At 44.9% G+C, this 15,589-nt stretch overlaps 1 protein-coding gene across 1 annotated transcript in view; it reads left to right on the forward strand.

Annotated features, from left to right (window-relative positions):
• Positions 1-6,623: 6,623 nt before the first annotated feature.
• NSG2 (neuronal vesicle trafficking associated 2) overlaps positions 6,624-15,589 on the forward strand; it is a 221,144-nt gene continuing 212,178 nt past the window's right edge. Inside the window, exons 1-2 of the mRNA XM_078653027.1 lie at positions 6,624-6,721; positions 8,515-8,665. Of these exons, the coding sequence (XP_078509153.1) occupies positions 8,537-8,665 (129 nt within the window). The 5' untranslated portion in view covers positions 6,624-6,721; positions 8,515-8,536. The remainder of the gene's footprint in view (positions 6,722-8,514; positions 8,666-15,589) is intronic.

Consider the following 15,589-nt stretch of genomic DNA (forward strand, 5'->3'; position numbering starts at 1 on the left):
AGGGTAGATGACTGTTGTGGGGTGGGTAGAAGGGGTTCTTGCTTTGATAACGGGCACAAACTCCCTTTAGTTCAGACGGATATCCCTGCACATTCTTTTGCCTTAATTACGTTCGTTTTCTGAACCCTCCTCACGTGATACTTAGACAGGTTTTTCCCAGCTTCCTTGAGCGTGTAAAAGGCGAAGCATTGGTCTGACAGGAACCAGCTCACCACCTCTAAAATTCCGAGAAACGCTTGGGTGAACACATTACTTTCTAAAACGCTACAGAGAGCACATGATAACACTTGTGACGGTGAAGGTGATGGGTAAAATAACTCTGATGGCCACCATTTTCTCCCTCTCCCTCTCCCTCTATGAGCCTCCGGTAGGAATCAACCGCGATGGACGAGCCAAGGCAAACACCGTTGAGCACCAGTTCGGAGGAGGAAGAAGAGGAGCAGACTCTGTTCAGTTTCCCAACTAAGACAGAAGACTCATGGCATCGCCATCGTCCACAAGAACACCATCCGCGTCTCAACCAGCTCAGATGACAACCTCGCTATCGCCGAACACCTTCACTTCCAGATCCACACCGACCCCAAGACAACACTCAGAGGCACCCTCCTCTACAGGCCACCAGGACCCCGTACAAAATTCAGCGAAGACATCACTGACTTTATCACCCCACACGCCCTCCCTTCGGAAGAATACATTCTACTGGGAGACCTCAATTTCCATCTGGAAAAGAGCAACGACAGTAACACCACCACCCTTCTGGACAATCTCGCCAATCTCGGACTCAAACAACTTGTTAACACCCCCACACACCATGCAGGACACACACTCGACCCTATCTTCACTTCCAGCAAGCATATCTCCTTCACTCATACCACACCCCTCCACTGGACGGACCACAGCTGCATCCACTTCATTTACAATAAGACCTCGGTCCACAACAACCCTCAACCAACTCTGCGAAGAAATTGGAACAAAATCACCATCGACCAGATCTCAACATCGCTTCTTCAAAAACCCCCTGCCTACTCAACGAACCCTAACCAAGCCGCCATCAACATCACACAATGGTTAACCCAAACCGCCGACAAATTAGCACCCTTGAAAAAACATCAAATCAAGCAAGGAAGCAAGAACGCCCCCTGGTTCAACGATGACCTTAAGAAATCCAAGAAGCTCTGTCGTTCCCTTGAGAAAACTTGGAAAACAGACCCAAACACTATCACCCAAGCCGCCTTCAAAAACGCCACCCGCAAACACCACCAACTAATCCGAACAGCCAAGAAATCAGCACTTAAAGACCGACTAGACAACAACGCCCACAACAGCAAGGAACTTTTCAACATCATCAAAGAATTCACCAACCCCACCGCCAGCTCTAACGACATCACCCCCTCTCAAGTCCTCTGCGACTCCCTTGCCTCATTCTTTCATGACAAAATCACCGACATCCATAACAGCTTTGACAACCAACCTGTAAACCAGTCCACTCCACTCACCTCCGAACCGTTACCTCCTCCGAATATCCTTTTCGAATGGAACCCAATCACCACAGAAGAGACCATTCGCCTGATGAACTCCATCCACTCAGGATCCCCTACAGACCCATGTCCCCATCATATCTTCAACAAAGCAGACTCCATTATCGCACCCCATCTCCGAGATGTCATCAACCACTCCCTTAACTCCACCACATTCCCAGAAAGCTGGAAACACGCCGAACTCAGCGCCCTTCTGAAGAAACCCACAGCTGACCCCACCGAACTCAAAAACTACCGCCCCATCTCGCTCCTCCCATTCCCTGCCAAAGTCATTGAGAAAGCCATTAACAATCAGCTCGCCACCTTCCTCGAAACCAACAAATCACTCGACTCCTCACAGTCTGGCTTCCGAGCCAAACACAGCGCCGAGACCGCCCTCATCGCAGCAACAGACGACATTCGAACACTACTGGACAACGGAGACACAGTCGCCCTTATCCTCCTTGACCTCTCCGCAGCCTTCGACACAGTCTGCCATAGCATCCTGATACAACGCCTCAGAAACATCGGAATTCAAGGAAAAGCATTGGACTGGATCATTTCGTTCCTCGCTGGAAGAACTCAGAGAGTCCGCCTCCCCCCTTTTAAGTCAGAGGCCACCGAAGTCATCTACGGCGTCCCGCAAGGATCATCACTCAGTCCCACCCTCTTCAACGTCTACATGAGCCCCCTCGCAACCATCGCACGTCAACACAACCTCAACATCATCTCCTACGCGGATGACACTCAGCTGATCCTCTCACTCACCAAAGACCCAACCACCGCCAAAACCAACCTACACGAAGGGATGAAAGAAGTAGCCGAGTGGATGAAGCACAGCCGTCTGAAACTGAACTCGGACAAAACGTAAGTCCTCATCTTAGGCTCATCCCCTTCCGCCTGGGACGACTCTTGGTGGCCAACGGCCCTAGGAAAAGCCCCCATACCGACGGACCACGCACGGAACCTGGGCATCATCCTGGACTCCTCACTCTCGATGACCAGACAAGTCAACGCCGTCTCATCTTCATGCTTCAACATCCTACGCATGCTCAAAAAGACATTTCACTGGATCCCCACCGAAACAAGAAAAACGGTCACCCACGCACTGGTTACAAGCCGCCTGGACTACGGAAACACCCTTTACGCCGGTTCCACCGCGAAACTACAGAAAAAACTCCAACGCATCCAAAATGCTTCAGCCAGACTCATACTAGACATCCCCCGCACAGACCACATTTCCGCTCACCTGAAAGACCTTCACTGGCTCCCCGTCAACAAGAGAATAACGTTCCGTCTCCTCACCCACGCACACAAAGCCCTATACGAACTTGGACCTGATTGTCTCAACACGCGCCTTTCCTTTTACACCCCCACCCGCCAACTGCGTTCGTCCAACCAAGCCCTCGCCGCTGTTCCGCGCATCAACAAAGCCACCATGGGAGGAAGATCCTTCTCCTACTTAGCGGCCAAGACCTGGAATTCCCTTCCCATCCACCTCCGCCTCACTCAAAACCACCTAGCCTTCAGAAAACAACTTAAAACATGGATATTCGATAAGTAAACCTCCCCCCCCCCTTCCTCAAGCGCCTTGAGACCCTATGGGTATGTAGTGCGCTATATAAATTCTAACTTGACTTGACTTGACTTGACTCATTATCCGAAGGAGGAAGAGAGACCATCCCTGTAGTAAAACCAAAGAGCATCCTGCCTGGCAATAAAACTCTATCACTTGGAAAGTATATTCAGCCTCCACGTCTGTATATACGACCTGCCCTCCCACAAATACAGACAGAAAACAATGTGTTTTCAGTCTGCATTTATCTTTAAAAGTGGGTACATACAGACATTTGTGCTGCTTTTTAGTGACTCTCCGTGGTATCTTTCATGCATTATAGCCCAACTGCTGAGCAAATGGGCAGCAAGGGAAATTAAAAAACAGGAGGAAATTTCTTTAAATAACGGCGTGTGTCAATATACATTTGTGGTATAATGCTAGTATTTACCAGTGGATGTATTGTTATGTAATATTTGGTAGCTTAAATAGCAAGAACAAGACAGACATCAAGGTATTTGTGCGCGTCAGTCAGTTAAATATATATGGAAAAGTACAGTTTTACACCTTCATTTATATGCAGAACCCAAAATAAATATAGATAAATACAAATAAAATGGCCCAAAAAAAATATGGATAAATACAGACTGAAATGTTCCAAAAATAAATACCATAACACCAGGAGCCCTAATTATGATTAGACCTACAGTGGCACAGGTGCAATATCCTTGAATTTATTACATTTAAAAAAGTAAAAAGTCCACAAGAGTTCTTCAAGAATAGCATTCCTACTCTAAATGATTATTCAATCATCAAAATTCCACTTTTCTTTATTTATAATACAATTTCTATCATTTTCATCTTTTTGCATTGCGAGTCTTTCAAATCCTTCATCTCATCATAAATTTAAACCTTTATGTTCTCCATCTCTTCCATTTTAACATCACATCTTTTCCTTTTATTTGATAATGTTGTTGATACACTCTTTACACACACCCACAATTTGAATCCCATTTAAAGAAAATTACCTGAAGACATTTTTACAAAAGAATGAGCCCAATTAAATATAAAGAAATAATTATTAATTGGTTAATATTTTCCTAAGAAAAGCCCCCCATACTATCAAAACATTCACAAACCTTCACAAAACCCTTTCCAACCTGAATGAACCACACACCAACTGATTCCCATAACACGCTTTCTTCAAGAGCCTTTGCCTCATGCAAAATATTAGATTATTTAATTATTTACTTATTTAAGAGTCTTATATAGCTCTGGTCAGATCCGAAGGTATCAGAGCGAGTTACAACATTTATTCATGATGCAATTATTTCAATAAGTAGCATTTTCTCGTGTCAAATCATGTTAAGGCTTGAAGGGGCTCATAGGAGTGAATCAAAAGGCGGGCAATATACATGCCTTCTTGTTGAAGTGTCTATATTCCTCGCCCGGTGAGATTCCTGTGACAGAGGAGCTCTGTCTCGTTGGGTGGAAGCTATCAATTGGGAACAGTTCGGTTGAAGAAGGGGTCTTAGAACTGGTTTTTTAAGTTTATGAAGGAGGGGTTAGTCCTGATATGGACTGGGATGGAGTTCCAAATTTTAGGCGCATTTCCAGAGAAGGAGCGTGATAAGGTTTTTGTTTGTGAGTTTTGGGAGGAGTAGTGTGTTAGTGCTCCTGAGATTCCTTGTCTGGCCTACCTTTTTGAGTTTGGAAGACAGGTGGGCAGGTTTACCTGTGTGAAGAGCTTTGTGTGTGAGACATGCAGTTCGGAAGTTGGAACGCTCTTCAATTGGGAGCGATTTTAGTTCTTCTTAGAGAGGGAGAGATGTGGTTGTATTTCTTCACTTCGGTCACCATACTGGCAGCTGCATTTAGAATTGTTCTGACAGGAGCTAAGTGAGACTTTCCGGTGCCTGTGAGGGTTGCATTACCGTGGTCCAATCTGGACAGAACCAACGATTTTGTGGCCTGTTTAAGGACTTTGGGAGGGATGAAGGGTTTGATTCCAATGTTGTCATTGAAAAGCTTGCTATAATCAGTAATGAAAGTGCAACATTGTTGGACCCTCACAGGTGACAGACTCCTTCTTCTTTTGCAAGACTAATATTGAACGCAAAGCAGTCCTGCATAATTATTGCATGCACAGTAATAAGCTCCTAATTAATTGTAGTTGGCGCTCCAACAGTGATAGAGGTCAAGCGATCCACCAAAGTAGACAACTTCCTAATTTTCACATCAATCTAAGCCACACGAATAGGATGAACAAAAAAAACACCAAAACCATCCATCAGTACTTCTACTAAACCACTCTTTCCCAAAGATATTTTATTGTTTTTACAATTCAAAATATAATAGACCTATACTTAGATCTGTTAAGATCCATATCACCCCTTTCATCTCTTCTCATTAATAAGGTACATACATGGAAAGAGCAAAGCAAGATAGCTGTTTCCCACCCAATTGCATGGAAGGTTAAAATAGGCAGTACTACCACAAGCAGAAAAAAATCCTTTCAATATTGGTTCTTCACATATCAGAAGCACATCATCAATTACATAACTCAAATTACACATATTCTTACCAACAAGTTTAACTTACTCAGCACTCTGATATCCCTCACACACCATATATGTTACTCCTTTCTTTTCTTGTTCCACTCTCAGCCTAGGATGCCTTCTTGAATATCTGAATTTCTATTTAGACTCTTCTTCTAATTCTGTCTCTCGTTTATTTCCAATTTCTGCTAATTCTCACCTTTTTCTCATTATACACTGTTATAAAATCACATTCCACCTCACTCACTGTGCAACACAATTGTTGTTGGTCATATAAGGATTGGGTTAGAATGCATATTGGATATTAAATTAGTGTATTCTTCTAATATGTTTAGATATGCAGGAGACCAACCAATACCTCAATCCCCTCTAGGAGGAGACAACGCTTTACCTAAAAGTGTCTTTAATAGCACTGTTATCCCCTTTCCAGGGGATAACCGTGCCCAGAAAGTCCTCTGCTGCAGGGGGATCCTATATATTGTTTAATTAATAAATGTAGCTTTCAAAGGAGTACAAATTAGTTCACCCTATCCATCATGTGCACGTCTTTTAAAATGTTTAAATGTAACTATTTTTGTATATTCGTGTATATCATGTTTAGGGTTCGGGTAAAATTTATAACAAATTTGGCCTTTGTTCTCGCGGTTTGTAAATGTCGCCAGAACTCCTCCTTGGCAATAAAGGCCACCTCGTCCTCTCGCTCTATATATGTACAAAAATTCCCACAATATTTTTGTAAGTTCACCAACGTTATCTGAGCCCCCATATGGGCCCCGTAAAAATATCTTCTAGAAACGCCACTGTTTTTTTAAGTAGGCCCTGCGCCTGTGTGATTTCAGAATGCTTTTTATCAGGTCTGCGTTATGCTCTGTTTAGCTGCTGTCACCCTCAGCCTGGAACAGCAGGTGGTGCCATTGGGCAGGAAGAGGGAGCCTGGGCGGCTGCTACAGAGCGGCTGCTTTCGGCTCCTTCCCTGCTTCCCCGTCAGTAGCTCTCGGAGGACGGTGTTCAGCACCACGGACAGCAGCAGTTTGCTTCACCGCAGCATCTCCGCTCCTCTGCGCCTAGACTGACACACAGACCTCTTGACAGTAAGTCAACGCCGAGAATGTGTCTGCTTATTTTTGTCTTCATTTATTTATCTTGTTGGCCTCGTGAACAGAAGCAGCGTCCAAAGCGGCGCATAGGACTTTTCCACTGCATGGTGACATAAAATATGTTCATGGGAGAGGGGCGCCGAGAGTTAGGGTCCCCCGGCCGCATCCCGTCTTCCGAGGCCCCTTTAAACGTTGACGAAAGTGAGATGGCTTGTGACGCGAGGGTGTGGCGGTCGCAGGCACATTTTGTTGTATTTTTCTGTATGCTACTTCTAACTCGCGCAGTGGCCTATCTTTACATCACAGCGGGGACGCATGCATTTGTAGATGTTCACCTTTGTGTGAATAGCCTTGCTTTCTGGGCACGGTTACATGCCCTCTAGTTAATATTTGGGAGAAAACGCTCCGTGATGAGCTGTCGGGGTGGGAAGAGGAGGCAGTGGCGTAACGCAGAATGCCCCCCCCCCCCATACCCCCTTCCGCAGAATGTGATGCGGGGCTGGTCGTCTCCAATATCTCCCAAATATTAATAGGCTTTTAGCTCAGTGGGGGCCCCCTGAAGGGTTTGGGGCTCGCTAAAACGTAGAGGGGCCCCTGCACCGCAGGGGCTTGTGTTACGCCCCTGAGATGAGGGCGGTTTTCAGTGGGGTTTGGCGAACACATAAGACACCAAATAACGATCGGGTGTGTGGTTTGTTCATTGCATTTTATGCTATATATATGTTTGTATATATTTTATTGTGTTGCACAGTGATTTTTGCTTATTGCAATGTGTGTTGTGCATTGCTGTAGTGTATTAAATGTTCTTGTGTAGTGCTTTGTATTTTCCATACGTTATGGTACCGAGTGGTCCGCTCTGTTGTATCGTAATGTGTATTCAATTGAAATGTAATTTATATAGCGCTTACTACCCCTGAAGCAGCGTGGCGTATTGCTGTATACATTGAATTGCACCGTGTGGTGCTTGGCAATTAATTAAATTGTGCAGCATATTATATTTATGGCTTTACATTATATATGCGCATTGTTTTACAGTCTATCGTGAACTGTATTTCCTATATTATCACGATGGGGATAGTATATAGAACATTCAATAGCGGAGGTGTATTTTAGTTGGTCCCTTAAAAAATATTACACTCTGCGCTTCACGACCATTGTGTTATTAATCCATTTGATAACATATGACGCCTTTTGCTTCGCACGTAGTGCCATCGCAGAGCACGGCGTGCGCTACATTAATACTCTGGAAGTACAGATTTTATGAACATTGCTGACTTGATGAGGTCTGCGTTTAAGGGCCGGGTGAGCTGCTGACCGATCAGGCGGTCTTGCCGACAGTCCAGTATATGGTCCGGCTGAGTAGGGGAGGTTGCAACATTACCTTGGAGGGGTACCTCCCAAACCTGGCATGCTCAGCACAATAGACATGTCGTGACTGTGGTTAATAGCAGGTTTCATACGTATTCCCCTCTAATCTTATGCCTGCCGCTGCTGAATGTTTCCAGGTTGTTTTTGGGTGCTGAGTGGTCACGGTCTGCTTCCTCGCCTGGGTTATTTTCGAACATAGACCCGGCTGCACTGAGTCGAGCAGGCATGTTCGGCTGCGCATTAGCATGCAGCGCGAGCGGCGCTCGCGCCTCTGAGATCCGGCCGATGCCCCCGGGGCGGCAAGTGATTGACACGTACAATTGAATCGGACAGGGGCGCGCGCGAGGGAGGGCTATGGTCGCCGGCCTGCTCCCTCCCCTGCTCACCGATGTGTGCCTTGGCCTTTGTGTTTTCTGTAGGTCTGGAAAGCGAGGTGCCAGGATGGTGAAGCTGGGGAGCAATCTGAGCGACAAGAACTGCAAGCCGTCTTCAGTGGAGGATGGCTTCCAGACCGTGCCCCTCATCACCCCCCTGGATGTAAACCACCTGCAGTTCCCGGCCCCGGAGAAGGTAAACAATGGAGCACGCATGAGAGGCCTCTGGAGCTGAAGACAGACAGGAGACACACGGATAAAGATGCAAGCACACGCGTGTGACAAAAGTAGACTAGACACACGGACAAAGATAGACACAGGGACAAGCACACATGCACAACCAGAAAGAATACACCAATACAGAGACGCTACTCAAACAGGCCCACACACACGTGCGCACACACAAATAAAGTAACACAAACATATGCACGTACACAAAAATACACCCACACATTCACCAGCACACAAAGCTGTATATATATTCCGACTAACAGTGCCCCTCTCTCTCGCTCTCATGCACACAACACAAACACAGAACAAACAAAGAGCAACACACACAAACGTGCATAACACAAAACAAGACAGTCAGGCACACACAGCAAAGTATGCAGTTGTATATATATTCAATACTGACAGTGCCTCTCTCTCTCTCTCTCATGCACACAACACAACACAAACACACGAACAAACAAAGAGAAACACACAAAAACGTGCATAACACAAATCAAGATAGCCAGCCACACACAAAGACCAGGACTCCCTTTCGCTGCACACGCAGATACCGACACAGGCCCGTTATTATTATGTATGTAGCTATTGGTAACTTCATTTGATTGCAAAACGCTTATTATAGTGGACTGCGAGGCGTGGTGTTGCGGTGATGATCTGGTTGTGTTATTCCCGTTCTTTTACCTACCAGGAGATGGAAACAGGGTGAATTTGAACCCCGCTAGAGCCTCATCACGGTGGGGGGTTTCTCTTTGTGGTGTTACACCCAGGCCTTAGCACTCCTTTGTTGCAGATTAACAGTCAGCCGACCTAGGCGTTAAGCTACAACGAACCAGGCGTCTTAGCTCAACAACGCCTCTCTGATCTCGGCTGCCCTTTGTTCTGCACTGAGACTGTATTTTCCTGGGCGCTGACATCAGCTGCAGGTTAACTAAGCGAATGGCAACAAACAATGTTAAAATCGACCGTGCTCCCCGGAGCACCCCCGCAGCATGCAGAGTGGAGACCCTCCTCTCTTCCTGTCCCGTGGCCCGGAAGTGGGTGCAGCCTCCCTCCGTCCATTCAGCCCCCAGCTTCCCTCTGCTGAGTCTGTGAGGAGGAGCAATACAGATCCAAGTTGGTCCAATCAGCTGCCAGCACTTTGTTGATCCAGATCACCCCAAGCACATTTGGCGATAGATGTGAACATCTCCGATTTATGCCAGACTTTTTATGACGTATTTGGAAAGATTTGCTCGGGAGCCAATGTGGAGATGCCAGAGGAGCACCTGCAGCCCTCAACGTTTTGAACAGGTGCAGCTCCGAGGCTGGGACTGTACCCATCCTGATGCACGTGCATTCAAAACCTTTCCGAAGAGGTGCACACCTATGTGCTGTCTAGAGAGTAGTTACCTAGGCTGTGGTGAGGCTGTTCCAAATAATATTGACCTACTAGGTTACTGCAATTTCTCAATATGTGGATAAACAAAGAAACAAAACAGGCCTCAGAGTGACTGCAGCAGGATTTTCATGGTGCTGACATGGATTATCACCTAAGTGAGAGTGGTGTCAGAGTTTGCATATTCACTCACTTATCCACCTGTACATTCAGTGAGTTAAGAACCTGGTCCAGTGCTTAAAATCAGCCAGTGGATTCCAGTGCTCAGCACCTGCACTTTATTGTCATCACTGGCACTTGTGAAAGCCTGCCACATGGTGGAAGTGTTTGTCTTTTTTTCCCCGGGGAACCCGACAACTGATGTTTAATAATTAATTATCCATTAAAATACCCAAAACCTGCCACCCTAAGCTATAAAGATATCTAGGAATGCAACTATTAGTCATTTTAATGTATATTTAAGGTCTGAATTGTAACGCTTGTATGATTGTGATAGCTAGTAGTGGTAGTACTGTTATTGGCAGCACTTGTGGGAGCAATAGGTGGTGCAAGCTGCAGTGGCCTCCTAACAAGAACCCTGGCACTTCTGTTTCCACAAAGTAAGCACTGCCCGGCCAGTCAAAAGCTTTTATTGAGCCCTGGTCAAAACTAGTTGTAGAGCTCTGACTCAGCGACCCTGGTTTCAGTCACAGCTTCCTAGCCTGTCCAAAATGTGTGACCCAGGACAATTACTAATCTTACCCTCTGCTTCCTTTTCAGTTATCATCACATTTAAAAGCAACTCGAAATAATTGAGTTCAGGAAGTGCAGTGTATAAAAACCTCTCTTGTATATGGTTTAATAGACCATAATTTTGCTAGCTCTAGGACAGCAGTAGAGGTCTTGTACAGGAGGCACAAGATAATGACTTGCCTCTTTGGTCACTACTAAAATCTCACTTGGGGTAGAAGCGGGAGAGAATGTGACATTCAACCCAAATATGAAATGCACAATGTCTTACAAGGAAACCCGATTTCAATCCCAGCTCCCAAGCTTGACTAAACAGCCTTAGGGAATTACTTTTCTCCTCTGTGTCTTCTTTTTCATGATCGCCACGTTTGGGAGCACCATGAAATAGTTCAGGGTCCACACTGTACAACACCCTCTCGTGTGTATGGTTTAATAGACCATAACGATGCTCCATCTATAAAAAATAAAAGGCTTATATGGGAGGAAACAAGACAACTGACCTACCTCTTTAGTCATTAATAAAATTGTTATAGCAGAAAGGGTTCACTAATTTCAATAAAGGATGCTCAGAGAAGTGATATAATCTAAGGTGGTGGTGCTAAAGTGAAATAATACAAAAGACACTTTTTTTAATCTAAAAATGTGTATATCAGCTAATAATAAAGTGGTAATTACAGACATTTGATGAATAAGAGGATGCCATTTAGAGTCAAGAGCTGTTTCCTTAAGCTTCCACATCTCTGCCTTTACAGACAGGATGAAACACAGATGGGGCTGAGGAGAATTATGGGACCAGGTGATCACCGCCTCACTACCATTGCCCTATTGATGCTTTGCAGTGAGGCATGGGATGCCTTCGTGTTGGGAATGTAGTTTGCAGCCTCAAGCTCTATACACTCCTGCTGACCACACCCAGTCATTTGAGAGTACGGTTTGGCACCATGGGTATGGTCTGTTTCATAGTACAGCCTTCAATTACAAAGACTCACCCTGGGAATTATGATGCATACTGACAACCTGGCCAATAGACCAATACTAGGCCTGCGCCATCTCCCATGCCCCCTTCTGTGACTGGTGAAGATGCCCTATGAAGCAGGGATTGTGCCACAATATTTGATGTGAGATACCTGTGTTCCTGGGGAAGACAGCAGAGCCTAAAGAGGCAAATCTGAAGCACCAAAACATGTTGATGGAAAATAAATAGGACCCCTTGCTCAGTCAATCTGCTCTTGATAATGTGGTAGCAAGGCCACAGTTGAACAATTTCTAGCTTCCCCAAATCACATTTTAATATAGGTGTGGCAGTTTAGCAAAACGAGTGCATAAATGTACAAATAATTGACATAGTCTCATCCAAACTAGTGAAGCCATAACTAGGAAACTGTACCACCAGTGGACACTAGGATTCTTGAATGTTTCCCAGTGCATGATATGGAATCCTCTGATAAAGCATACCACATTAGGTAGGTGAGCATTCATCATCAGGCATCCGTACATGAATGTATGGCAAATCTATAACAGGTTTGGGTGTTTCTTGCAGGAGTCTTGTACTTCCTCTTTCTTTATGTCCATTTACAAAAATGATGCAACAGTCCTTTAACACCTCTCACTCACTCTTCTCTGCGTTAGTTACCTATGTTATACCTATCTTGAATGTGTGAAAGAATCATGTGGTGTTCTTTCTGCCGCTGCTACCAGTCCATAACTTAATGTTGGCGGTGTTAGCCAAGGTGGTGCTGTGTATTTTCTACCTTTATTGTGTTGTGAAGTTCAGTATAACACTTTCCATTCTACATTAGAAAAAAAATTCACATTGACAATGCTTGTTTGAATGCATAATGCGAGTGAAATAGTGAATCCTCACAAAATATGTGAGCAGACTTTGCTTTTGAATTTATACGTGAAACAAACAGTTTTAGAAATGGAGTACGCAAATTTGCAAAATTTTAAAACCGAGCTTACAAGTGGCTCCCTGACATCTATAACTCAACAGACAATTTTGATATATTAGCCAACATCTCTTTGCATGCCAGGGTTTTGATCCCATAATTAAACTGTTAAAAGCAAAACTACAAACCCCTCAATGCAACATGCTGTCGCTAAAATTACTACATGTTGGTAATCTATGTCATGGTGCCAAAGCGCAGTTGTAAAATGCAAAAAAGACACATTCAGTTAATTTAGTTGCTACTTTTTTGCCTTTTTCTTGTGGGCAATCACAGGATAAATAGCGTTGGGACGCAAATGCCAGATTCTCCTGCTAATGCACTAACATTAGCATTTCTTGGGAGCCAGCTTACTGAAAGGACATATGTACCAGAACAATGTGATCATCAGCAAGGGACCTGTGTCTAAAGACATGGACAAGAAGAAAATAAGAAAAGTAATGACCTTTCACCCCCTCTTCTCCAGCCCATTCTCAGGGGTTTGTGTGATTTAGGTGGTGCGCTCACGACACCTCTCTGATACACCCTGTCTCAACAAGTGCAGCACCGACTGCAGATGCTGCCCCGCGAGGGCCGCCAGTGCAGGGGAGCTACGAGATCCTCACACACACATGGAATTCACTAATATTTGCTTAAGTGCATCTGTCCCGAATTTGCTCCATTGCAAATCTTTGAAAACGAAGCATAAGACAGATGGAGTAAGTCTGCAATGCCCCGGGTTACCTCCTGGTTTACTCTACATAAATTATTTATGAATCATCCTCATTGTGCGTTTGAGTGTGAAGTTCTCTGCAGGGCTTTGTGTTTTTGTGCTGCATTTAGCTATGCCTCTTTTCTGGCTTCCCCAATGTTTTCCTCCAGTGAACTCAGCATACTGCAAGTCCATAGGAGGCACTTGATATTTGAACAATAAATGTTCGACAACAGGGTCTAGCGCACTTTAAATGAGTCACACTCAAAGTTTTTCCCAGTCCGAGTGAGGGTGGCTACTCCTGCCTCATATCAGTATGTGGGAGCTCTGGCTGTGCTGGTAATAGTTTGAGTTTGTGGTAGAAACATTTTACTTCCTTTCCTTCTGGAAACTGTATACTGGTTCTTCCTTTTGTAAATTAATTCTCTGGCCCATAACTGGCGTCTTTTGCCTATCCTCATATCTGGTATGTGTATGAGTAGTAGGTGTTTGAGCCACTAAATGGTGGCTGTCTATAAGGACTCTGTGTGCATGACTGCACAATGCAGTGGTCTCTATGAGATGTCCTTTGTCCATCTGTGGACATCAAATAATGCTCATTGCTATTGCTCATGCACCAACCTCCAAAACTAGTTACACTTTTGGTGGCAGGAGGTTTCTCATTCCTTCCATTTTTCAGAGTAGGTTCCCCAATTCAAGTGAAACTCACTTCTCCTTACGTTCCCTCTGATTGGCTGTTGACTAGCATCAGTTGTTCTCTGGCTGTACCATTCTGACTCAAACACACATCCTGGCCATGGCCAGCTCAAAGCGGCTCACGTGTGACTGACAGCACCCAAAGCCATTGAAATACAAGGACGAAGGGATACGATGACTTCCTTTTTACTGGGAGAAGACTTCACATTTCGAACAAAGCTGCGTTTTGGTTGGTCTTGACTTCCCACCTGTGCCTTAAAGGTGGGATACACCCTAGGCATCTGGACTTCATACTTTGCAAGGGCATTGAGAAGCCTTTGCACATCATTGTAGAGCAGAGGTTTGTATGCCACATAACTTTTGCTGGAGATTGTCATCCCTCAGGCAGGAGCAAAGCATGCATACCCAAAGTCTATTGCTGATGTGGCTAAGTTTGCAGAAGAGGTGTTTGCCTGACCTGTAAGGAGAGGAAAGCTCATATGATGTATCAATCTGCATTCTGGATGCCACAACAAACCAAGCAGTGGAAGACAACAATATCTTAAGACTTGATGGGAATTCTAATGTTGCTCGCCTCAACTTCTCACCTGTTTGTCTGAATCTGCGGCTTGGATGAATAACAACTATCTCAAGCGTAACGCAGTCAAGATGGAGGAGGTCTTTATCCACCCCCTCCCCACCAGTCTGGTCTGCTGCCTGTGCCCTTCTATTTCATCTGGAGTTAAAAACCTCAGTGTTTATTTTAAGAGCAATCCCTCTTTCAAACTCCGCTTTAAGAGGTGTTTTTTTACCAAACAATTGAGGAAGGGTACTACCATTTCGCCATCGGGACACTCATTGTATTGTGATTCATTCTGCTGTAAAGTTCAGATTAGCCTATGCTAACACCTTATATCTGGGCCTGCCAGCGTCCGCAGTTCATTTGCTACAAATGGTCTAGAATGCATCAGCAAGACACCTGCTCAATCACATCACTCTGCTTCAATTTAAGACCATCTAAAAGTTTAGTCTAAGTCCCCATCCATAAGCAGGCTCTGTTTGGGCCCAAGAGGGGGGCAGCACAGACCACAGACTCGCTTGTTGGTGTGGAAAAGGCCACTTTATTGGAAACAGGTGCACCTTACACATTTAAGAACCCTCGGCCTCTGCCGTACAAAACTATACCTCACTAAATAATATCCTCCTACCCTTCCCCCACCCCCTCCCCTAAACATGTTCCCCCTGCAACAATTATAACCATAACTTGCCATTTCCTAACTTTCTTCACCTACCTAACTATGTAAACTTCTTATATTCCTACATAACTGTAACTATACATTGTTGTACCACCAATTGACCTAGGAAAAGCACCCCCCCAAAAACAACTTGCAACACACCAGCACCTGCTCCGGCGACAACCCGATACAAGTTTACCCCGCCGATGCACCTGTTCACAAGGAAATCCACCTAGAA

The sequence above is a fragment of the Lissotriton helveticus genome, chromosome 7 (assembly GCF_964261635.1).
Source record: "Lissotriton helveticus chromosome 7, aLisHel1.1, whole genome shotgun sequence".
Lineage (NCBI taxonomy): Eukaryota > Metazoa > Chordata > Amphibia > Caudata > Salamandridae > Lissotriton > Lissotriton helveticus.